Source organism: Protopterus annectens, chromosome 9.part0 (assembly GCF_019279795.1).
Source record: "Protopterus annectens isolate FY-2018-M chromosome 9.part0, PAN1.0, whole genome shotgun sequence".
Classification (NCBI taxonomy): Eukaryota; Metazoa; Chordata; order Ceratodontiformes; family Protopteridae; genus Protopterus; species Protopterus annectens.
This window is the reverse complement of record NC_056743.1, coordinates 521,998,788-522,023,254: the sequence shown is the minus strand read 5'-3', so window position 1 is coordinate 522,023,254 and position 24,467 is coordinate 521,998,788. Positions and strand designations below refer to the sequence as shown.

At 40.9% G+C, this 24,467-nt stretch overlaps 1 protein-coding gene across 2 annotated transcripts in view; it reads right to left on the bottom strand.

The window, feature by feature from the left end:
* Positions 1–24,467, bottom strand: part of SLC4A5 (solute carrier family 4 member 5) — a 765,106-nt gene that overhangs the window by 208,477 nt on the left and 532,162 nt on the right. For both annotated transcript variants that reach the window (XM_044083082.1, XM_044083081.1), the window contains exon 15: positions 216–416. In XM_044083082.1, coding sequence (XP_043939017.1) covers positions 216–416 — 201 coding nt within the window. The remainder of the gene's footprint in view (positions 1–215; positions 417–24,467) is intronic.

Below are 24,467 nucleotides of genomic sequence, written 5' to 3'. Positions count from 1 at the left end.
CAGCTTATTTCCCAAGCACTATCCCATATTAAAACTTTTTTAGTCATCCTGTGAGAGATAAATTAGACTGACAGACCTGTATCAGATACCAAGTTATCTGTGTGTACTTAAAACATCTAATTTATTGTCATTTCTGTAATCATTTATAAAAATGTGTGCATCTCAGCTTAACAACCATTGTTCAACATTCAGTAAAGTGTTTCTGATCCTCTTACCTTAGTGGGAAAGTAGCGACTGAATTTAAACTTCTTCAGTGTTATGGTCATGGAGTATGTGCCAAAGAAGAGGATGAAGGACATCAGTGCCAGATCAGGCACATACTTACAAGACTTTCCCACCAGGTTCCCTCCATACTTCAGACATTCCTTCTTGCTAAGTTGATTCCAGTCTAGAGCTGTTATATTGATAGTGTTGTACTTGAGAAGGAACATAACCAAGAAAATAAACCACAATATAATTAGAATTATTTGATGGTTCACATTGTTCATTTTAACATTTTTTGTTATTTAAAAATCTTTATATTTACTTTTCATACATTTTTTAGCATTTGAAAAACACTTATCATGATCATATCTAGACTTGGAATACTGAAAAGTGTTTAATTGTCATGCTGAATCAACCCTCTAGGGTTGGGGGTTGGCGTAATGGTTAAGGTGTTTACCTCACAGACACAAGATGCAGTGTTTGATTCTCACTTTCAGAAACACAGTTAGGGTTAGAAAGGACCCCTAGGGTCAGTAGCCTAGTAATCTCCTATGAACCTATATGAAGGCAGACAAAGATTGTAATGTAGCTGTATCCGGTATAGTGTTAGCTCCTGCAGAGAAATAACTCACATCAGCAAATACATGCAATGCCCTACAGACAGAATTATTTTTTGCAATTGTCATCATTTTAATGAAGTTATACAGCAATCAAGACACTACTGAATCTTTGCTACCAGCTCTGTACGACATTACCATGAGTGACCAAGCTTTGTACTGTGCAGTATCATGAGTTACATTCTTAAATGCAGAAGGTGTCATGCTAGTGAGGCCAAATGCCAGTTCTGTGGGTTTATGAAGTCCTTTTTGCTGATACCTTCTCTAATCTATCATCGTTTGCAGATTTTTCTAATATGAGTGGCTTTAAAACCACTGTAAAGGAATAAGAAACTTTATCAAGTTCCGTATTACAGGCAGCAAGTCCAAAATGTGTATAGCAGATGGAGAAGAGATCAGTTATGAAAAGGAAATGCACAAAGATAGTGTTGTTCATGGGTTCATAGAAGGTTCTAGGCTAATGGCCCTAGGGCCTTTACAAGTCTAGCCAAGTTCAGCCTTGTTCCCTTAATGGTTTATGTTATAAGCAGATCTAAATTAGCATCTCTATCCAAGAGGGACAGACAGAGGTAAAACCCCTGGGGTGAATTTGTGGTTTCCCATCCAATCGTGCAAGATACGTTTAAAAAGGTTTAATAAGGGGCTCTGGTTGACCTGTATTGGAAGTTTATTCTAGAGTAGAGACAACCAATGGAAGACGTATCTGTCCCTCCAGTAAGGCCTATTGATGTCACATGCTAGGTTAAGGTCCCTAGAGCGAGTGAATTGTATACCATTTGACTTGCAAAAGTGCAGCATTTCCATTAAGGTGGGATCAGAGGTTGCTCTGTATGCAAGGCATAGGTTGCCTCTGAGTAGTCTATACAATACAGAGTATATTGACAGTGATTTCTGTCCATCCACGTAAGACATGTGCTGAAGATCTTGAATTTTCTTTGTGATGAGCCTTTGAGGTCTCTCCAGTTGCTGCAGGTGCCTGTTTAGGAACATACCAAAGGAAGCACTGCACTCTAATTGGCCTGATGAGGGAAGAGTACATGGGGGTTATAACCTGTTTTGTTCTGGAAGCTATGCCTTTGCTTATGAGTTGAGCAATGGAGAAGGCCTTTCTTACCACTGTGGAGACATGGTGATCAAAAGGAAGGTTGCTGGCAACCTGTGTGCCCAAATCTTTCACCACTGATTTAGACCTTAGGGTGTTATTATTAATATGGCAATCTGCAGGGACATCGTCTTTGCCAAAGGGGATGATAATGCATTTTTTTGCATTGAGTTTAAGACCATGCCTTTGGCACCAACCATTGGTTTGCATAAGTCCTTCTTGTAGAATGTCGAAACCATTTGGGGACTCAATGACTGTTCCCAGTTTGCAGTCATGAGCAAACTTTGTCAGCCACAGACCTTTTGTTTTTGCCTGTATTTCTGAGAAGATTCTAAAGAATAGGGGCCCTAGCACCGATCACTGCGGAATACCACTGGTAATGGGTCTGCTAGTGGAGGTGGAGACCTCTATTTTGACTGTACGTGTTCTGTTGGTGAGCCAGTTTGCAACCCACCTGACAGTATATGGGTTGACCTTCAGCGGGATGAGTTTTTAAATGATGCCTGAGTGGGGGATTGTGTCAAAGGCCTTGGCCAAGTCTAGGCAGGCCGTATGCACAGATTTGCCTATCTTCCAGGGCTTTGATGGCAGTCTTAAATAAGTCCACCAGGTTCAACAGGCAGGATCATAACAAAACCAAACTGGGTCAGGTAACGTGTTTCAACGACTCCTATATCCTTGTTGATAAGGTCCACGATGATTCTCTCCATGGCCTTGAAGATAAGGCTGGTTAGAGGTCTATAGTTCCCAGAGTTGGTGGATGCAAACCCCCCTTGTTCAAGGGGATGACAGTAGCTGTTTTCCATTCAGCAGGGACAACACCAGTTCTTAGGCTGTGGTTGAAAAGAGTACCCAATCCTGTTACTAACTCCTGTTTTAAACCATTGAGAATGCAGCCTGGGATGTTATCAGGTCCCATAGAGGCTGTGTTTCTGGCCTTGGAGAGAGCTGTTAAGACTTGCTCTTTAGAGATACTCAGTGGATATAGGTGGTAGGAATGTTTCGGGGTATATGTGGAAGGGCAGGGGTAGAAGTTTTCACTGAATCTGTCTGCTAGCAGGATAGCCATTTCCATTGGTTTAGTATAAGTGGTACCATTCACAACCAGTCAGCACAAATCTGGGCTTTTCCTTTAAGGTTTCAGATGTAGCTAAAGAATGCCTTACAGTTATTCTTAGCTACGGTTAGTAATCTAGATTCATAGTTAGCTTTAGAGGACTTTACAAGATATCTTATATGCTTGTTGAAGCTGAGAGGTGTGTGCTTCCAATTCCAAGATGGTTCATTCTTGCTCTTAGACAGTAATTTCTTCCTCTTATTATAAAACTTCTTTATGGTGGATGTCTGTCAGGCAGGCTTGTTTTTTTCTTGAGGATCTTGCTTTAGCCCTATCAGGAATGGCTGAGTCAATACAATTGTATAAATGTTTACACAATGCATTGGTGTATAACCCAGTATAGGTGTCTTTGCTGTCAGTAGGGTCAGGATCTTTGAAGCTATTAATGCCTTCTTGTAAGAGACTGCAGTTGGCTTTGGAGAAGTTTTTTTAGCCTAAATTCAACTAGTGAGGTCTGATGCTATTGTTAGTTTGAGAAAGACTGATTTATGATCAGACTTCACCAGGGATGGCTGCACACTTGTGATGGTGCACCATTCTACTATATTGGTGAGGACTAAGTCTTGAATGTTTGGGACCCTTTTGGGGGTGCCAACTATATGCTCCAATGCATTTCAGTTAACGAAGTTCAAAAACCTTTGGAGAGTGTGTTGGTACATATATAATTTAACCAGTCTATGGATGGGTAAAGTCACCCATAACCAAGTTGTTTGGTTGTACTTTGTGTGGCTCAAGTAGATCCAAATAGACAATGTGAATATCGTGCTTCATTGAGGGTGATCTATAGCTGGCAATGACTTGGAGAGGGGTCTTTGCTATACTTATTTGCACATGGAGTAACTCTAGAGAATCGTTCTGTTTAACCAGTCTGGAGGTGCATTTATCTTTGATGAATATTGATACTCCTCCTCCGCCTTTAGTTTTCACATGTTCATTTTGTGGCCTGAATGTGTGAAAAGCTTTATATCCAGGTTTGGCTAGAGTATTTTCTGTGGCCTTGAACCAGGTCTCTGTGACTGCACAGATGTCTGCATAATCCAAGGTGAGGAGTGCTTCCAGTGAGAGCAGATTCAGATTTAGATCCTAGCATTTAGCAATATAACCTTAAGGTTATTTTTTTGAGGATATTTTTATGTTGGGAATTTTGTTTTTGTGACATTGCCTAAAATATGGGGGATGCAACAGCCTTAGCCAGTAGCTGAAAACCCAGAGGTGACAGGTGGAGATCATCTCTGGCAAAGCATCATAGTCTATCAACCATATCATCTCAGGCTGACAAGTACTGGATCCCCTTAGAATGACACCAGAAACTAAGCCAATTGTTGAAGTAAATCATTTTTTGTCTGTATTGAGGCATCATCCTAGGTGAAGGTAGAATGCTGCTTAATGCTTGGGACATACCCACTGGGGACACATATTCAGAGAGCTTAGTCATTCATATAGTCCAATGAGGTACATCTCAGGTCGCTCACACCAACATGGACTATGACAGACTCATAACAGTGCCTGTTGTTGAAAGACTCGAGTGCATGTGGCAGATCATGGCACCTGATACACAACTTACACAACTTTTCCTTATCCAATCTGGTGAGTAGGACTTCTGTGTGCCTCACAATGGAGTCACCTATGACTATAACATTTGATTTTGTGTTTTGCCTTAGGGGCATGTTTGGTGAGACACTGGTGAGAGTATTTGTATGTGTATTGTGATTTGCTTGGAATGCATTAAGTGGAGTGTGTTTATATTTGGGAGGTCTTTGATCTTTAGGCAGGCTTCTAGGTAGAAGGTCTGCATATGATCCTAGCACTAAGCAGCATCCTACCTTCACCAAGAATGATACTACAATACCAACAAAAATAATTTACTTCAACAATTGGTTTAGTTTCTGGTGTAATTCCAAGGGGATCCAGTATCTGTCTGCCTGGGATGACAAGGTTGATAGGCCTCGATGCTTTGCCAGAGATGGCCTCCAGCTGTCACCACTGGGATTCCAGATACTGGCCAAGGCCCTTGCCTCCCCATTGTGCCTTTTTAGGCAACATCCCAAAGACAAATCTTCCAACATAAAAGATCTGTCAAAAAGCAAATGGAAGGTCATGCTGCTTAGCACTAGGAGCCTTAACCTGAAAATGCACTCACTGGGGGCTCTCTTTGCACTAGAAGATGCCAATGTCTGTGTGGTCATGGAAACTTGGTTCAGGGCTAAGGAGAGCACCCCTGCCTTACCAGGCTATATCTTTTTCCACACATTCTGACCACAAAGTGAGGTCGGGAAGACTAGGGATGGTGGAGTCTCTATCTTAATTAAGGAAAGGCATACCTCCAGACTGGTTTGCCAGCATGATGCACTAGAACTACTCCAGGTGCAACTGACAGTTGGCAAGACACCCATCCAAGTTATAGCCAGCTATAGACCCCCCTCCATGACTCAGTACACCCACTCCTCTTATCTGGCTCTACTTGACTCCATCAAGGTAACCCCCAACACCTTGACCCTTGGTGACCAACTATCCCGCCATAGACTGGTTGAACTATTCCTGCACTAATGCATTCACTGAATGATTCCTAGACTTCATCAGTTCTAATGCACTAGACCAGCTCATCTCATCCCCCACAAAGGGAGATAACATTCTGGACTTGGTTCTCACTAACATGGGTGACCGTTCCACTACTCCAATAGTATGTTCCTCCCTGGTGAGATCAGATCATCAGACTGTCTCATTTGAAGTTTCTATCCCACCCAACCCCCCCCCCCCAGCCATAATCAAGCTAAAGAACTTCTTAAAAGCAGACTACAACCTTCTAAGGGAGGATATCAGCAGCTTCACACCACCACCCCCTCAGAGGATGCGGACAATTATGCTGAACAGTATGCCAAAGCATCTGTACAACTGGATGGACTCAGCCATACCCTCCGAAACAAAGGGAAACCACACAGCCTTCTTCAGTTATGTCAGAAACCTCCATGGAAAGGCTCAGGTTTGTTCCAAATTAGTACTTAACAGCATCACTTACACTGCTCCCATTGACTTAGCCAACCTGCTAGCAGATAGGTTCAGTGCAAACATCACCTCCATGTCCCCCACCCAAGGCTCTTTTGACATCCCCAATACTTGTCCCGAACCTCATATCTCTGTAGATCAAGTGTTAAAGGCCCTATCCAAGGCAAAGAACACAGCTTCCATGGAACCTGATAGTATCCCAGGCTGTATTCTGCACCATCTCCAGCAAGAACTTGTTTGACCACTGAGCACTCTATTCAACCACAGCCTAAGTACACGCTTTATTCCACCAGAGTGGAGAACTGTCATAGTCATCCCCTTGCACAAAGGTGGTGCCACTACTGACCCTGGAAACTATCACCCCATTAGCTTGACAAGTCTGATCTGTAAAGCCATCAAGTGTATTATTATGGATTTCATAAACAAGGACACAGGCAATCTCCAAGCACTTGACCCCTCCCAGTTCGGATTTGTCAAGGGCAGATCTTGCCTGTTGAACCTGGTTGACTTCTTTGAGACTGTCACCAAGGCCCTGGATGAGGGAAAGTCAGTACATACAGCTCATCTTGACTTGGCCAAGGCCTTTGACACAATCCCCCACTCAGGCATCATCGAAAAGCTAGCACAACTTGGTGTAAACCCCTATCTCATCAGATGGGTGGCCAACTGGCTCACCAACAGGACCCTCAAGGTCAAAATAGGCACCTCCACCTCTGATAGAAGACCTTTCACTAGTGGAGTTCCCCATGGATCTGTCCTTGACCCCTACTGTTTGTCATGTACTTCTCAGAGGTCCATGCAAAGACAAAAGGCCTGCTGACCAAGTTTATGGATGACTGCAAGTTGGGTGCTGTCACTGACTCCCCAAATGATGTTAACATACTGCAAGAGGGTCTCAGCAACTAATGACTGGTGCCAAATTTATGGTCTCAAGCTAAACGCAAAACAAATGTATCATCATGCCATTCAGCAAAAACATGGCCTTTACTGATGACCACGTCAACACACCAACCCCCTAATCACACAACCTGTGGTGACAGACCTGGGTACTTAGGTTGATAATCTCACATTCAAGCATCAGATAGCATTAGTGGTCAGAAAAACCTTTTACTTGGTTCATCTCACAAGTATAGGGATTACATCCAGAAAAAAGGGAGGTTATTACCTCTCTATACTCCTCCCTCATTAGACAGTACAGTTTTGTACCTACCATAAATGTAGATGTTCGAAGATCCACATTGCTGCAGTCCTAACACTTGGGTAGTCCGCTGTCCCTCGGTCGGCCCGAATATCAGAGTATAAGGCTGACGTCGGTCAAGGCGCATTGACTGACATCAGAACGTCAGGGTACAAATGTGCATGACCGGCGTCATATGCACAGTCTTTACTTGCCCCAGATGTCTGAAGTCCCTAAAAGAAAGGTCAAACCCATAGACAACAACTAAACAACCAACCAGCCTAACACCAAAAATATGTACAATATATACCATATATACAATATACACAATATACCTCAGATGAATAACCCAACCCACACAACCACCTCAAACTACAGAGGGGAAGGAGGGAGGGTAAATTGGACTGCAGCAATGTGGATCTTCGAACATCTACATTTATGGTAGGTACAAAACTGTACTATGTTCTTCATCTCACATTGCTGCAGTCCTAACACTTGGGTAGAATCCCAAAGCAGAGGTAAGGAGGATGGCTAAACTATAATGAAGCAGGAGCTGCCAAAATGCCCTGCAACACAGCAGTGGCAAAACCAGCCCTGGATTTAGAGTATAGTGGAAGGTGGTAATGCCTAGAAAGTATGCACTGAACTCCAAGTGGCTGCCTCCAGAATATCCTTAGTTGCCACCCCTCAAAAGCTGTTGAAGTGGCAGTAGCCCTAGTGGAATGAGGCCTAATCCCAGCTGGAATCTCTTTGCCATGATGGGAATAACAGAAAGCAATGCAAAATCCAATCCACTTAGAAATAGTTTGTTTTGACACGGGCTTGCCCTGAGAGCACAAAGCAAAAGAAACTAATAACTGCTGAGATTGTCTGAACCCTTTAGTTCTGTCCAAATAATATCGCAACTGCCTGTGTACATCTAAAGTGTGCAAAATCTTTTCCCCTTTATTTTGGGGATTTGCATGAAAGTAGGCAAATGAATAGTTTGGTTTAAAGCCACACTAGAAACCACTTTAGGCATAAAAGGAAGGATTAGTACGTAAAGATACCCTATCCTTATGGAAAATTAAGAAAGGCTCAACTGCCATAACGGCCTGCAATTCAGAAACCCTTCTTGCAGAGGTAATGGCCAACAAAAAAAACAGTCTTCCATGACAAATATTTCAACTCAGCAGTAGCTGCAGGCTCAAAAGGTTGTGGAGTGAGTTTCTCCAACACAAATTGAGATCCCAAGCAGGAGTAGGAGCCCTTCGTGGGGGTCTTATATTCTTTGCCCCTCTAAGAAACTGCTTGAACAAAGGATGAGAAAACAATGGTGGGTCACAGTCGTAGTGAGCTGAAATTGCTGCAGCATGAATCTTAATAGAAGAGAAGGACAAACCTTTGTCTAACAACTCAGTAAGAATATTGAAGAGCCACACTTAAATCAGGCTCAGAAACATCAAATCCTTAGCTGCACTCCAAAACAAAAATCTCTTCCATTTATCTGGTATACTTTCCTTGTACTAGGCCTTCTAGCTTCCAAAATCACCATTCAAAACTTGTTGTGGAAGTTGAGACCCTCTATGGTTTAAAACAGAATATGCTAGGCTGTTAGGTGAAGAGGTGAAGTTTGACATTGAGCAAATGGCTGTCCTCCTGGGACAACAGATGTGGAATCAAAGGCAAAGGCCATGGAAGCTTCCGTACTAGACTTCTCAGTAATGGGTACCAGTGCTGTGGAGGCCAATCTGGAGCTATCAAAATCATCCTTGTCTTGTATATCTGACCTTCAAGTACCTTTGGGAGGAGGCAGAGGTGGAAAACATACACATGAAGATTTTCCAACTGAAAGAAAGAGCATCCACTTTCCAAGCTGTGGGATGAAACCTCTTTGTGCAAAACTTTGGCAGCTGGTGGTTTAGTGGAGAAGCGAACAGATCATGTCTAGGAGTTCACAGGACACTGTCAATTTCTGAAATACATGAAGATCGAGTTTCCACTCGTGGGGATCCATGATTTGTCTGCTTAACACATCTGCTAAGGAGTTCTGTGCTCCCAGCAGAAACCTTACCCTGAAGACTTAGTTGTAAACTGAGCAGTCTCCCACAAAATCATTGCTTGCCTGCATAGAGGATAAGAATGTGTTCCCCTTGCTTGTTGATGTACCACATGACAGTTGTGTTGTCTGTTAGAATCAACACCTGCCCTGGAAGAAGTAAATCTTGAAAGCTATTAATGAAATACCCAAACTGGACTGCTAACATCTCCTTCAAGTTGATATGTAGATGCTGTAGTCTGACAGGCCACTTGTCTTGTATCCACTTTCCGTTTAGATGGCTCCCAAGCTTTGTCCGAGGCATCTGTCGTTGAAATTTGACTAGCCTCTGGCCGGGTCACAAGGAGTCCCTTGTTTAGGTGACATTCCTGAGCCACCACAAAATTCCTTTTTGAATGCAAGGTATTATTTGAATGACAGTGTCCAGATCCTGGCAGTGCTGTGTCCATACATTTTGAGATACCATTGCAACTTCCTCTATGCAGTTTGGCATTGGGAAGCACCAGAATACAAGATGCCATGAACCCTAAGGCTTGAAGGACTGTCCTTGCAGTCAGCCCGGACTGAAGAGATAGATGATGGAAGTAACTGGAAAGATTCTTTTGTTTGTCCGGGGTTAGAAAGGCCATCTGGGATGCTGTTCAGTCTTACACCCAGAAAGCACATGTCTTGAGAGGGTACTAGACTGGACATTTCGTTCACAGAATACCCAGGCATCCTTAGCACTGCTTTATCACATATTCAAATGACAAAAGCTCTTCCCTTCCTTGAGCCAGAGATCAGGCAATCGTCCAAATAAGGATAGATTTGTATTCCTTTCAGCCTGAAGAAAGCTAGTTTGAGAGAGACTGATTTATGATCAGACTTCACCAGGGATGGCTGCACACTTGTGATGGTGCACCATTCTACTATATTGGTGAGGACTAAGTCTTGAATGTTTGGGACCCTTGTGGGGGTGCCAACTATATGCTCCAATGCATTTCAGTTAACGAAGTTCAAGAACCTTTGGAGAGTGTGTTGGTACATATATAATTTAACCAGTCTATGGATGGGTAAAGTCACCCATAACCAAGTTGTTTGGTTGTACTTTGTGTGGCTCAAGTAGATCCAAGTAGACAATGTGAATATCGTGCTTCATTGAGGGTGATCTATAGCTGGCAATGACTTGGAGAGGGGTCTTTGCTATACTTATTTGCACATGGAGTAACTCTAGAGAATCGTTCTGTTTAACCAGTCTGGAGGTGCATTTATCTTTGATGAATATTGATACTCCTCCTCCGCCTTTAGTTTTCACATGTTCATTTTGTGGCCTGAATGTGTGAAAGGCTTTATATCCAGGTTTGGCTAGAGTATTTTCTGTGGCCTTGAACCAGGTCTCTGTGACTGCACAGATGTCTGCATAATCCAAGGTGAGGAGTGCTTCCAGTGAGAGCAGATTCAGATTTAGATCCTAGCATTTAGCAATATAACCTTAAGGTTATTTTTTTGAGGATATTTTTATGTTGGGAATTTTGTTTTTGTGACATTGCCTAAAATATGGGGGATGCAACAGCCTTAGCCAGTAGCTGAAAACCCAGAGGTGACAGGTGGAGATCATCTCTGGCAAAGCATCATAGTCTATCAACCATATCATCTCAGGCTGACAAGTACTGGATCCCCTTAGAATGACACCAGAAACTAAGCCAATTGTTGAAGTAAATCATTTTTTGTCTGTATTGAGGCATCATCCTAGGTGAAGGTAGAATGCTGCTTAATGCTTGCGACATACCCACTGGGGACACATATTCAGAGAGCTTAGTCATTCATATAGTCCAATGAGGTACATCTCAGGTCGCTCACACCAACATGGACTATGACAGACTCATAACAGTGCCTGTTGTTGAAAGACTCGAGTGCATGTGGCAGATCATGGCACCTGATACACAACTTACCGGAACCTTTTCCTTATCCAATCTGGTGAGTAGGACTTCTGTGTGCCTCACAATGGAGTCACCTATGACTATAACATTTGATTTTGTGTTTTGCCTTAGGGGCATGTTTGGTGAGACACTGGTGAGAGTATTTGTATGTGTATTGTGATTTGCTTGGAATGCATTAAGTGGAGTGTGTTTATATTTGGGAGGTCTTTGATCTTTAGGCAGGCTTCTAGGTAGAAGGTCTGCATATGATCCTAGCACTAAGCAGCATCCTACCTTCACCAAGAATGATACTACAATACCAACAAAAATAATTTACTTCAACAATTGGTTTAGTTTCTGGTGTAATTCCAAGGGGATCCAGTATCTGTCTGCCTGGGATGACAAGGTTGATAGGCCTCGATGCTTTGCCAGAGATGGCCTCCAGCTGTCACCACTGGGATTCCAGATACTGGCCAAGGCCCTTGCCTCCCCATTGTGCCTTTTTAGGCAACATCCCAAAGACAAATCTTCCAACATAAAAGATCTGTCAAAAAGCAAATGGAAGGTCATGCTGCTTAGCACTAGGAGCCTTAACCTGAAAATGCACTCACTGGGGGCTCTCTTTGCACTAGAAGATGCCAATGTCTGTGTGGTCATGGAAACTTGGTTCAGGGCTAAGGAGAGCACCCCTGCCTTACCAGGCTATATCTTTTTCCACACATTCTGACCACAAAGTGAGGTGGAAGACTAGGGATGGTGGAGTCTCTATCTTAATTAAGGAAAGGCATACCTCCAGACTGGTTTGCCAGCATGATGCACTAGAACTACTCCAGGTGCAACTGACAGTTGGCAAGACACCCATCCAAGTTATAGCCAGCTATAGACCCCCCTCCATGACTCAGTACACCCACTCCTCTTATCTGGCTCTACTTGACTCCATCAAGGTAACCCCCAACACCTTGACCCTTGGTGACCAACTATCCCGCCATAGACTGGTTGAACTATTCCTGCACTAATGCATTCACTGAATGATTCCTAGACTTCATCAGTTCTAATGCACTAGACCAGCTCATCTCATCCCCCACAAAGGGAGATAACATTCTGGACTTGGTTCTCACTAACATGGGTGACCGTTCCACTACTCCCATAGTATGTTCCTCCCTGGTGAGATCAGATCATCAGACTGTCTCATTTGAAGTTTCTATCCCACCCAACCCCCCCCCCCCCAGCCATAATCAAGCTAAAGAACTTCTCAAAAGCGGACTACAACCTTCTAAGGGAGGATATCAGCAGCTTCACACCACCACCCCCTCAGAGGATGCAGACAATTATGCTGAACAGTATGCCAAAGCATCTGTACAACTGGATGGACTCAGCCATACCCTCTGAAACAAAGGGAAACCACACAGCCTTCTTCAGTTATGTCAGAAACCTCCATGGAAAGGCTCAGGTTTGTTCCAAATTAGTACTTAACAGCATCACTTACACTGCTCCCATTGACTTAGCCAACCTGCTAGCAGATAGGTTCAGTGCAAACATCACCTCCATGTCCCCCACCCAAGGCTCTTTTGACATCCCCAATACTTGTCCCGAACATCATATCTCTGTAGATCAAGTGTTAAAGGCCCTATCCAAGGCAAAGAACACAGCTTCCATGGAACCTGATAGTATCCCAGGCTGTATTCTGCACCATCTCCAGCAAGAACTGGTTTGACCACTGAGCACTCTATTCAACCACAGCCTAAGTACACGCTTTATTCCACCAGAGTGGAGAACTGTCATAGTCATCCCCTTGCACAAAGGTGGTGCCACTACTGACCCTGGAAACTATCACCCCATTAGCTTGACAAGTCTGATCTGTAAAGCCATCAAGTGTATTAATATGGATTTCATAAACAAGGACACAGGCAATCTCCAAGCACTTGACCCCTCCCAGTTCGGATTTGTCAAGGGCAGATCTTGCCTGTTGAACCTGTTTGACTTCTTTGAGACTGTCACCAAGGCCCTGGATGAGGGAAAGTCAGTACATACAGCTCATCTTGACTTGGCCAAGGCCTTTGACACAATCCCCCACTCAGGCATCATCGAAAAGCTAGCACAACTTGGTGTAAACCCCTATCTCATCAGATGGGTGGCCAACTGGCTCACCAACAGGACCCTCAAGGTCAAAATAGGCACCTCCACCTCTGATAGAAGACCTTTCACTAGTGGAGTTCCCCATGGATCTGTCCTTGACCCCTACTGTTTGTCATGTACTTCTCAGAGGTCCATGCAAAGACAAAAGGCCTGCGGCTGACCAAGTTTATGGATGACTGCAAGTTGGGTGCTGTCACTGACTCCCCAAATGATGTTAACATACTGCAAGAGGGTCTCAGCAACTAATGACTGGTGCCAAATTTATGGTCTCAAGCTAAACGCAAAACAAATGTATCATCATGCCATTCAGCAAAAACATGGCCTTTACTGATGACCACGTCAACACACCAACCCCCTAATCACACAACCTGTGGTGACAGACCTGGGTACTCAGGTTGATAATCTCACATTCAAGCATCAGATAGCATTAGTGGTCAGAAAAATCTTTTACTTGGTTCATCTCACAAGTATAGGGATTACATCCAGAAAAAAGGGAGGTTATTACCTCTCTATACTCCTCCCTCATTAGACCAGTAATTGAGTATAACGCCCTGTTTGGTATGTATCTCTCCAAACATCTGTACCAACTGGAAAGGCCACAGAAATACCTCACAAAGAGAATCCATTGCCTCCAAAACCTGTCCTATGTGGACAGGCTCAAATCACTATCACTCTACTTGGTATTGTACAGATTGTTCAGAGGTGATCTGTGTCTTGCCTACAAGGTAATCTCGGACACTGCTGTACTAGAGATGCTCCATATCCGTAAGTCTATCTCCTCACGCATTACCCACAAGATAGGCCTAAGGCTAATATGCGACATCAACAAAACCAACTGGAGAGACAGCTTTGTCTCCCAGAGGCTGCCTCATCTCTGGAATAGATTTCCCACACATGTCAAACAGAGTACCTCACTGACCCTTTTCAAACACAACCTTGATGAGTGGATGGGAAACCATAAATTTGTCTCAGGTTTTCCAACTTTGTTCCTCATTGACAGGGGCGACAGGTGCTGAAGTTTCTTTTTGGGGATAAACTCTTGGCTAAGCTTGTAAGGGTCCCAGGGTCATTAGCCTAGTAACCTCCTATGATCCTACGATAGGCCCTTAGCTACACTCTACTCTCACTAGGTTTGTAGGGTAGGCCCTGGTTTGTGCAGGAAAGCTGGATTAGTGCTCAGAAACTGTAAAAAAAAAAAAACAGACTAGGTCCAGCAAATCTGAACTAAGTCTACGCTAGGCTAAAAGTGCAGGAAATAGCAAAAATACAGTAAAATCAGTTCAAAAATAGCAGCACACAGTAAAATACAATGCAAGAAGTGCAGATCAAGTAAAAATGATACTTCTTTTTCAGTAGCAGGTAGTGGATGTTTCAGAAGCCTAGTAAAAGGAATGTTTCTTTTCAAGTCTTAGAATTGATTATATTAGTTAATAGGAATAGGGAGACTAGTTTTTAAGTCCACCCCAAAGAATATAACTATGAGTTTCTGTTATATTTTCTACTGACAAAATCAGTTTTATTTACCAAAATGGAGTGTAATACTTCATAAGTGATAAAAATATGTTCAAAGAGTAGTTTTATTCAAAAGGTAGAACTGGAAAAAAAATACATTGTCTATGACTTCATAAAATACTGAAAGTAATGTTTATCAGGCTGTCTAATGGGAAATGCTGTAATGCTGTTGAAACCTTCTCCTGTACACCCATCTGTAGTATTAGCATCTGCTTTGTAAGCTCTTACATGTCAGTTAGTCTTTTGTTTTACATGTTAAACAGTGTCATTAGAAGTAGTTATATGATTCTCTATAAGAAGTGCAACCCCCCCCCCCCCCACACACACACACACGCCTCAGGTCCCAAGACCTCAAAAATTAAAATTGCAATTCTCCAAAAAGCAAATTCCTAAACAAGTCAAAGTAAAGGGTTAGCAGTTTATCCTTAAGGGGGCTATGAATACTGTCCCACTGGGCTGTGGAGTCGTTACTCTCTAGAATATTCTTCTCAGATATAAACTTTGGACATAGGCTATGGATAATCAGAAACGCTGATGATTGCAAAATAGATAACACAATTGCTTTACTAGAAAATGCCTAAGTTCTAAAAGATGGTCAAAATACATACAGCTGCAGTAGTAGTAACCTCACTTTTAATGCCAGTAAATGCAGCATGATTATGTTTAGCTAAAAGAGCACGCAATGATTATAAATTAAATGCTCAAATTACAGAAATTACAACATTATTAGAGGTTTAGGGCAATAGCAGACAACAATTTAAACCCTGATCTCAGAATATCTACCGTAATGAGAAAAGCACATGCAACAGTCCATCAAACTCTTAAGAACATTTCCATTCATTCCAGCAAGCTCATTATACCACTTCAGAAAATGGAATGGAAGAGTCAACTATCTCAGCTGGATGGTTGAATCAGACTCTTTGTGACCTCAAGGTCTTTAGCATGCCAAGCCTGTTCATTAAGAATTCATCCTTTAAGTAGCTGCAAATTCATATTCGTTGCTTTAATGATGCTGTCCATTCACCTTAGTCATCACTTTAATGATGCTGTCCATTCACCTTAGTCATCACTTTAATGATGCTGTCCATTCACCTTAGTCATCACTTTAATGATGCTGTCCATTCACCTTAGTCATCACTTTAATGATGCTGTCCATTCACCTTAGTCATCACTTTAATGATGCTGTCCATTCACCTTAGTCATCACTTTAATGATGCTGTCCATTCACCTTAGTCATCACTTTAATGATGCTGTCCATTCACCTTAGTCATCACTTTAATGATGCTGTCCATTCACCTTAGTCATCACTTTAATGATGCTGTCCATTCCTCTTAGTCATCACTTTAATGATGCTGTCCATTCACCTTAGTCATCACTTTAATGATGCTGTCCATTCACCTTAGTCATCACTTTAATGATGCTGTCCATTCACCTTAGTCATCACTTTAATGATGCTGTCCATTCCCCTTAGTCATCACTTTAATGATGCTGTCCATTCACCTTAGTCATCACTTTAATGATGCTGTCCATTCACCTTAGTCATCACTTTAATGATGCTGTCCATTCCCCTTAGTCATCACTTTAATGATGCTGTCCATTCCCCTTAGTCATCACTTTAATGATGCTGTCCATTCCCCTTAGTCATCACTTTAATGATGCTGTCCATTCCCCTTAGTCATCACTTTAATGATGCTGTCCATTCCCCTTAGTCATCACTTTAATGATGCTGTCCATTCCGCTTAGTCATCACTTTAATGATGCTGTCCATTCCCCTTAGTCATCACTTTAATGATGCTGTCCATTCCCCTTAGTCATCACTTTAATGATGCTGTCCATTCCCCTTAGTCATCACTTTAATGATGCTGTCCATTCCCCTTAGTCATCACTTTAATGATGCTGTCCATTCCCCTTAGTCATCACTTTAATGATGCTGTCCATTCCCCTTAGTCATCACTTTAATGATGCTGTCCATTCCCTTAGTCATCACTTTAATGATGCTGTCCATTCCCCTTAGTCATCACTTTAATGATGCTGTCCATTCCCCTTAGTCATCACTTTAATGATGCTGTCCATTCCCCTTAGTCATCACTTTAATGATGCTGTCCATTCCCCTTAGTCATCACTTTAATGATGCTGTCCATTCACCTTAGTCATCACTTTAATGATGCTGTCCATTCCCCTTAGTCATCACTTTAATGATGCTGTCCATTCCCCTTAGTCATCACTTTAATGATGCTGTCCATTCCCCTTAGTCATCACTTTAATGATGCTGTCCATTCCCCTTAGTCATCACTTTAATGATGCTGTCCATTCACCTTAGTCATCACTTTAATGATGCTGTCCATTCCCCTTAGTCATCACTTTAATGATGCTGTCCATTCACCTTAGTCATCACTTTAATGATGTTGTCCATTCACCTTAGTCATCACTTTAATGATGCTGTCCATTCCCCTTAGTCATCACTTTAATGATGCTGTCCATTCACCTTAGTCATCACTTTAATGATGTTGTCCATTCACCTTAGTCATCACTTTAATGATGTTGTCCATTCACCTTAGTCATCACTTTAATGATGTTGTCCATTCCCCTTAGCCTCTGCGACCCCATTCTTCTTTTGCCATCAATCCTTTCCAACTTCAGTGTTTTCTCCAGTGAATCATGTCTTCACACTAAGTCAACAATGTATTTGAATTTTAGTTTTACTACCAGGCATTTAAATGAACAGTCTTGATTTATTTTCTTAAGTATTGACTAGTTTAGTCTTGCAGCCCATGTTTTTTTCCCAACAGAGTTAAAAAGTTTACAAGTATCAGTTTTCTGGTGCATAGCCATACTTATACTCCATTATATCTCCCAACCTGTTAGCACAACAAAACTGGACAAAGCCTATAATAATGGGAGTACAGAGGCTCAAAAATAGGGACAGATTTCAAATATGAAACAAATATTTGGCAAAAATCAGGCCGTTCTGAGAAAATGTGGACATTTGAGAGGTATGTACTCCATCTCACACAGCTGTATGTTTCTACTGGGAAAACAAAGTCTTTAACTGTACAGACAGTTGTCAGCAGCATGATGTCTTTGCTCTTTAAAATCTTATCCAGATGATTTGCTACAGATTGTTTTATTTACTGTTATTTTTGATAACCAGGTAGGTGGGCTGGTCCAGTGACCATTTATGACTGTGGTATTTCCTGAGGGTTGTCTGGGTGCAGAGGTGGTAAAATTAGAGCTAAATTTCTCAGCCAGTATATTTGCTATATCTTCTGGCTCAGTACATGTGTCTCTATTTACAATTAATTCATTATCTTTTTATGTATTGCCATTGTGGTAGTGGACGTAGCTGAAAAAACCTTTGTGATTGTCCTTAATCTGGGAGGCTATTTTTACCTCAAATTTGGCTTTAGTAGACTGGATAATCCCTCTGAGTTGCTTGTTTAGCTTGACGAGAGAGTTTTTACCTATTCGAGCTTTGCACCTCCTAATTTTTGCAAATATTTCATGTTTTTGTGTACAACCTACTGATATTAGTATTCCACCAGGGTGCCTTGTTTTCTGAATTAGTCCGGAGGTTTACAAGTGGGTACAGCTGTCTCTAAGCAACTGTTAATATGATTATATAGGGTTTCCATGAACAATTCTGCATAGGCAGTGGTGTTCTGAGGGCGGGAGGGAGGACTGGAATTTTGCCAAGGTGTCACTTAATAGCAGGAAGTCTGTCTTAGAATAATTCCTTAAAATTCCAGGGTTAGCTAGGATTCTGGATTTTATTTTTTATTTCAAAGGAGACAACTTTAAGCTTCAACACTAGGGACGGTGTAATGTTCTTCCATGTTTGTGAGGACCAGTTCAAGGATGTTTATGGTCCAAGTGGGCCTACAGACTAGCTGCTCCATGCTATTTGTGCTTACAAAGTCCAATAATCCCTGGGCATGCATTTTTGGCGTTGTGTATCATATAGTGGGGTAGTTAAAGTCACTCAGGAATATGGTGTTGGGTTGAATGGGGAGTGCTTCCAGTACATTTAAGAATTAAGGGTTTCACAGAGGGTGGACCTGTAGCTTGCAAGGATATGATATAGGACTTTGTCTATTACAACTTGGATGTGGAGAAACCCAAGTGCATCATACTGATTGACAAGCATTGAAGTGTGTATGTTTCTGATGTAAACTGAGACACCTTCACCTTTCATCCCTTCCTATACAGTAAATGGTCTAAATGTGTGGAAGGTATTGTATACCTGCATTGCTGGACTTCTTTCTATGGCTTTAAACCAAATCTCACTAATTTCACAAATGTCTACCTTCTCCAAGATGAGAAAAGCCAGCAGGTGGTAGAGTTTCTTGGTTAGATTCTTGGCATTGAGTAATGACACTTTTAGATGTTCTTGTGTTGGTTTTGCTATTTCAGAATGTTTATCAGATTGGCAATGCCTAAAAATGCACTGTGGGAAGGACAAGGTTTTAGCCAATATACAAAAGCCGAAAGGGGACAGGTACAGACCATCCTTGACAATGCAGCATCATCTGTCTAGCATATCATTGCAGGCTGACAAATATTGTAACCCCTTTGAATGACACCAAAAACTAATCCATTGTTAAAGTCAGTTATCTTCTATTTATAATGAGGCATCGCCTTTGGAGAAGGTAGAATTCTGCTCAATGTTAGGCTCATACAGGCCTGGGACACACAGTCCAAGAGCTCCTTCATATCACTCTTCATATAGTCCAGGGGGCTATATCTTGGGTTGTTTATAACCACATGGACTATGACTGAGTCATAGTGGTACTTATGGTTCAACAACCTGAGTGCATGTGTGATCTGTCGGAGCCTAGCCCCTGACATGCAATTAACCGTGACTCTTTCCTTATGCAACGTGTTGAATGGGACAGCTGTGAGTCTCACAATGGAGTCCACTAATTCAAAACAATGGGTTGCATGGTTGTTTGCCTTATGGACTTAGAGTATGAGATACTGTGAAATGTGGCTGTATGTGCCCTGGTGGGTGTTGTTTTGGTAAAGTTGTTTTGAGGTTTCTGAGGATATTTATTATGTGGTGCAATCTCTGGGAATCCTTCTGAATTTAGGAAGATTACATTTAAGATCCTCAGCATAGCTCAGAATGGCATCAGAGTGCTACATCCAGTCATCAGTGTCCTCTCATTGATGGCATGACCAGATTCCTTGTGATGTCAGAGTGCTATGTCCTATCATTAGTTCTCTGTCATCAATGACATAACTAGAGGTCGGAATGATAGCAGAGCAGAGTCCCCTCAGCAAAAAGCAGCATTATAGCTCAATAACAGCGCACTATGTCTTAGTACCAGTACCACCTTAATGATGACAGTAATCTACAGCAAATTGTGTCAGAGCACTATTCCCTATTATCAGTCCTCCCTCATCAGTCACCACTCCTTCAATGGATGTACCAGAGATCAGAATGATCGCTGACCACATATCAGTGAGTGCCCTGTCCTTGATGACAGTACCATAGTGCAGGATGGTGTCAGGGCTCTGTCTTCAGTGCCCTCTCATCAGTACCAGAGGTCAGAATGCTGTCTGAGCTCTACACCCTATCAAAAGGACCCACATGCAAGTACCTTCTAAGTGATAACAGCACCATAGTACAGAATGCTGTCAAGACACTATGAGTGAGTGACATGGAAACATTCCTACAATGGAGCTAGGCCAGGCCCGAGGTAGGATGGCTCCACTGTTGTAGAAGGAAGTAGAAGTTCACAAAAATCACAAAAATGATAGGCTAGAAAACAGCCATAAAGATGATAGAGTGGACTATTGAGGATAAGAAAGAAATTATTTATTGTTACCATTATGCGAGAAGCCCAGAATTTCCAGACAGAAGATATACAAAATGATTAAGAGAGAAATTAGAGGAAAGAAAAATGCTTGCAAAATAAAAATTGTTAGAAGCTTCAAATAAAAAAATCTGTTTATTAATACAACATATTTATGAAAAAAATATTGTATACTCCAAGAAACCTTGGGATGTTTGGAAAAAAAAGTGACTGAGGAAGTGCGAAAATATAAAGAACAAAACCTAGAGATTCTTGAAAGATATAAAAAAAATATGGACATGGGAAAGAGATATGTGATATGGTGCAATATCTATGCAAAGGAAAAAGCCAAATTAATAAATACAAAAAAGCCGCCCCAAAGATATTCAAAGATAAATACAGGCAAAAGCATCCAGATATGGAAATTTTCACAATACAAAAAATAAGATCACAAAGAGGGACTGTAGAAAAGAAGATTAGTAAAGTAGAAGTTAAAAAACAAGTTGAAGTTATGGAATACCTGCGAAGTGAAGGATTTGGTGTAGAAAGTCTAATACAGGTTATATCACAGCATGATGGAATGGGGAGTCCCCAAAGTAAGGAGAAACAGGAGGAGCAGGAGACATCTGAAGAAGAAATATGGACATGGGAAAAAAAAAAAGAGATTTAATATTGTACAATATTTATGCAAAGGAGAAAGCAAAACTAATCAGTACAAAAAGGGCACCCCAAAGATATTTGAAGAAAAATACAGGCAAAGGCATTTGGATATGGAAAATTTTACAATGCAAAAAATAAGAAAACAAAGAGAAAAGAGAATTAGTAATGGAGACGTTAAAGAAATAGAAAATGAGGTTTTGGGTTACCTGCGAAGTGAAGGATTTAGTGTAGAAAATCTAACTCTGATAACATCACAACAGGATAGAATAATGAATCCCCAAATTAAGGAGAAACCAGTGAAGTGGGAAGCGTCTGATCAGTTGCCATATGAAGATACTTTGGTGCCTTCCATAGGAAACTAGTACAGAAGTTCATCTGGAGTTGCACAGCAAGGGAAGGAATAGGAAATTGTGGCAACTCTGACGCAGTTAATGTTGTGGAGTGCCAGGCCAGTGAGTTCCCATATGAAAGAGCAATGGATGCCAAAGGATGATGCTGAAGAAAATGTGGCTCAGGAAGATGTTCTGGAACTTTCTATAGAATGCTCACAGGAAGTGGAGAACAAAGAATGTGCCCTCAGTTTAGAAGAAAATGATCTAAGAGGAGAGTTGCTTGATTTAATAGTGATTGACAGACATATTAAGATCAATGAAGGAAATAGGCTCCAGAAAGTCATAAAAACCCCAAACGTTAGAAGTTTGATAAAACAAATGAACATAGTAATTAGGACTATTCAAAGACAGTCATGCAATATAACAGAAGTAAATAGGATATATTACTGTAGCTATATTAATAACAGATAAAGCCTCACCACAAAAGCACAGGGAACACAAAGCCATGATAAAGGACATGTAAAGGAAAGGAAGGGAGAAATCAAATGCTATCATGGAAGTATTGAATAGAGAAAACTATAAAGCAATTAAGAAGTGTCACTGTTAGAAGAGTATAGAAGAGGGAACAGATCAACAAAAATACTCAGAAAGATAAACATGCACTATCGCAAATAATAAACTAACAATATCAGCACAGGCAGAAAAGCTTAGAAGATGTGCAGATAAATATAAAGGAAAAGTACAAAATAAATAAGTTATCAACAACCTGAAATGTTTTATAGGAAATTGAGAAACAAGGCAAAAGGAATTGAAACACCACCAAAAAAAAAAAAAGAAACATACATTTTGGAGAAATATTTATGAAGATCCTGTAGAACACAACAAATATGCTAAATGGATAGAAATAAAAGAAAGAATAATAAATTCAAATGTACAGGATATGAAATGGGATGAAACAACAGCCAGAGAGATTTAAACAAAGTTAAGAAAAGCTAATAAATTGGAAAACCCCAGGCCCATATGCAGTACCTAACTTCTAGCTAAAAGTATTAATATCTTTACATGAAGATTTAGCCATGAGAAATAACTTTTTATATGCGCACTCCAAACAGATATCAACCTGGTTAACAACAGGAAAAGCAATACTCTCAAGGACGAACCTGCAAGCTATCCTAAAAACTATAGACCAATAACTTGCCTTCTGACAAAGTATAAACTAAACACTGGAATTGATGCTGACAGAGATTATAGTGATTTAGAAGCAAACTTAATCATGGCAACAGAACAAAAGTGTAACAAAAGAAAGTAATATGGAACAAAGGATCATTTATTGTTAAATAAAGTCATAATGGAGAACTGTAAAAAAAGGGAAGAATCTATGTATGGCATGGATAGACTACAAGAAAGTATTTGACAGTATCCCACATTCATAGATAAAAGTGTGTTTAGAAATGTATAAGATGCACCCTAAACTGATCAATTACAACGACCATGAAATAGTGACAAACCACTTTACAGTTAAGTCATGATAAAGGACAAATTATTATTTTAGGGATAAAAATTCAAAAGGGGATATTCCAGGTAGACTCTTTGTCCCTGCTGCTGTTTTGTCTTCCCTTAACCCATTAAACGGAATACTTAACAGATTAGGTCATGGTTGTAATTTGGCTCCCAGAAAACAACAAAGTGTAAAGACTTCTCATCTTCTCTTTGCCACTGATTTAAAACTGTATAGCTCATCAGATGAGGAGCTGAAACCACAACTCCAAGTGGTCAAAACTTTTTCAGATGATATAAGAATGTCATTTGGTCTTGATAAATGTGTAAAAGGCAATTTTAAAGCAGGAAAGCTGCAGCACCAAGAAAACGTCAGTATGGGATAGGAATGTGATATCAGAGAACTTGAGCAAGAGGAAGTATATAAATATTTGGGAATTGATGAAGGATCAACAATAAAACATGAACAACTGTGAATAATACTCAGTAAGGAATATTTTAGAAGACTAAATTAATACTGAAAACAGCACTGACATCCAGTAACAAAGTCCGTGCTATAAACCTGTTTGCTCTTCCTGTCTTAACTTACAGTTTTGGAGTAGATGACTGGCCCCAAAAGGTGATGGACCAGTTGGACAGGAAAACAAGAAGGATGCCTCCTGCTCATCAAATGATTTATAAAAATCAGTGCATACCAAGATTATGTATTCCCCATTCTGAAGGAGGTCTGGGCCTCCATGAAATGGACTGCATGTATAGATCTGCAATCGTAGGACTTCATCCTAACCTCTCAAGACCCAAATGTAGTGAAAGTTTTAAAACATGAGGAGAATAAGTCTAAGATGACTTCCCTGCTTAGTCTAGCAGAAGCATATCAGTGTCAAGCAGGAATGGAAATCAAACCAAAAGTAGATAAAAATCATGCAGCATCTGAATGTGCCAAAAAACAAAAGAAAGAATATAAAGTGAAGGATCAGATGAGAAGGCAAGAAATGTGGAAAATGCATATATATATATATATATATATATATATATATATATATATATATATATATATATATATATATTTATATATATATAGTTGCAAATATAGAAAACTTTTTGAACAATCACACATTGATCAGGATCAAACTCAAGAATGGTTAAGGAGAGGTGAATTTAAATCAAAAGATGAAAGGTTACTATTGGTGGCCCAAGACAGTGGACTACATACATATTAATTTACAAAGTCCATTGAACATGTGGGAGAAAAAAACAAATGTAGGTTTTGTAAAACAGAATTGTAAACAGTCACACATCTTGTTGCTGGTTGGGACATACTAATGGTAGAAAGGTTGTATACTGAAAGGCATAATAATATGGCAAGACTGTTGCATTGG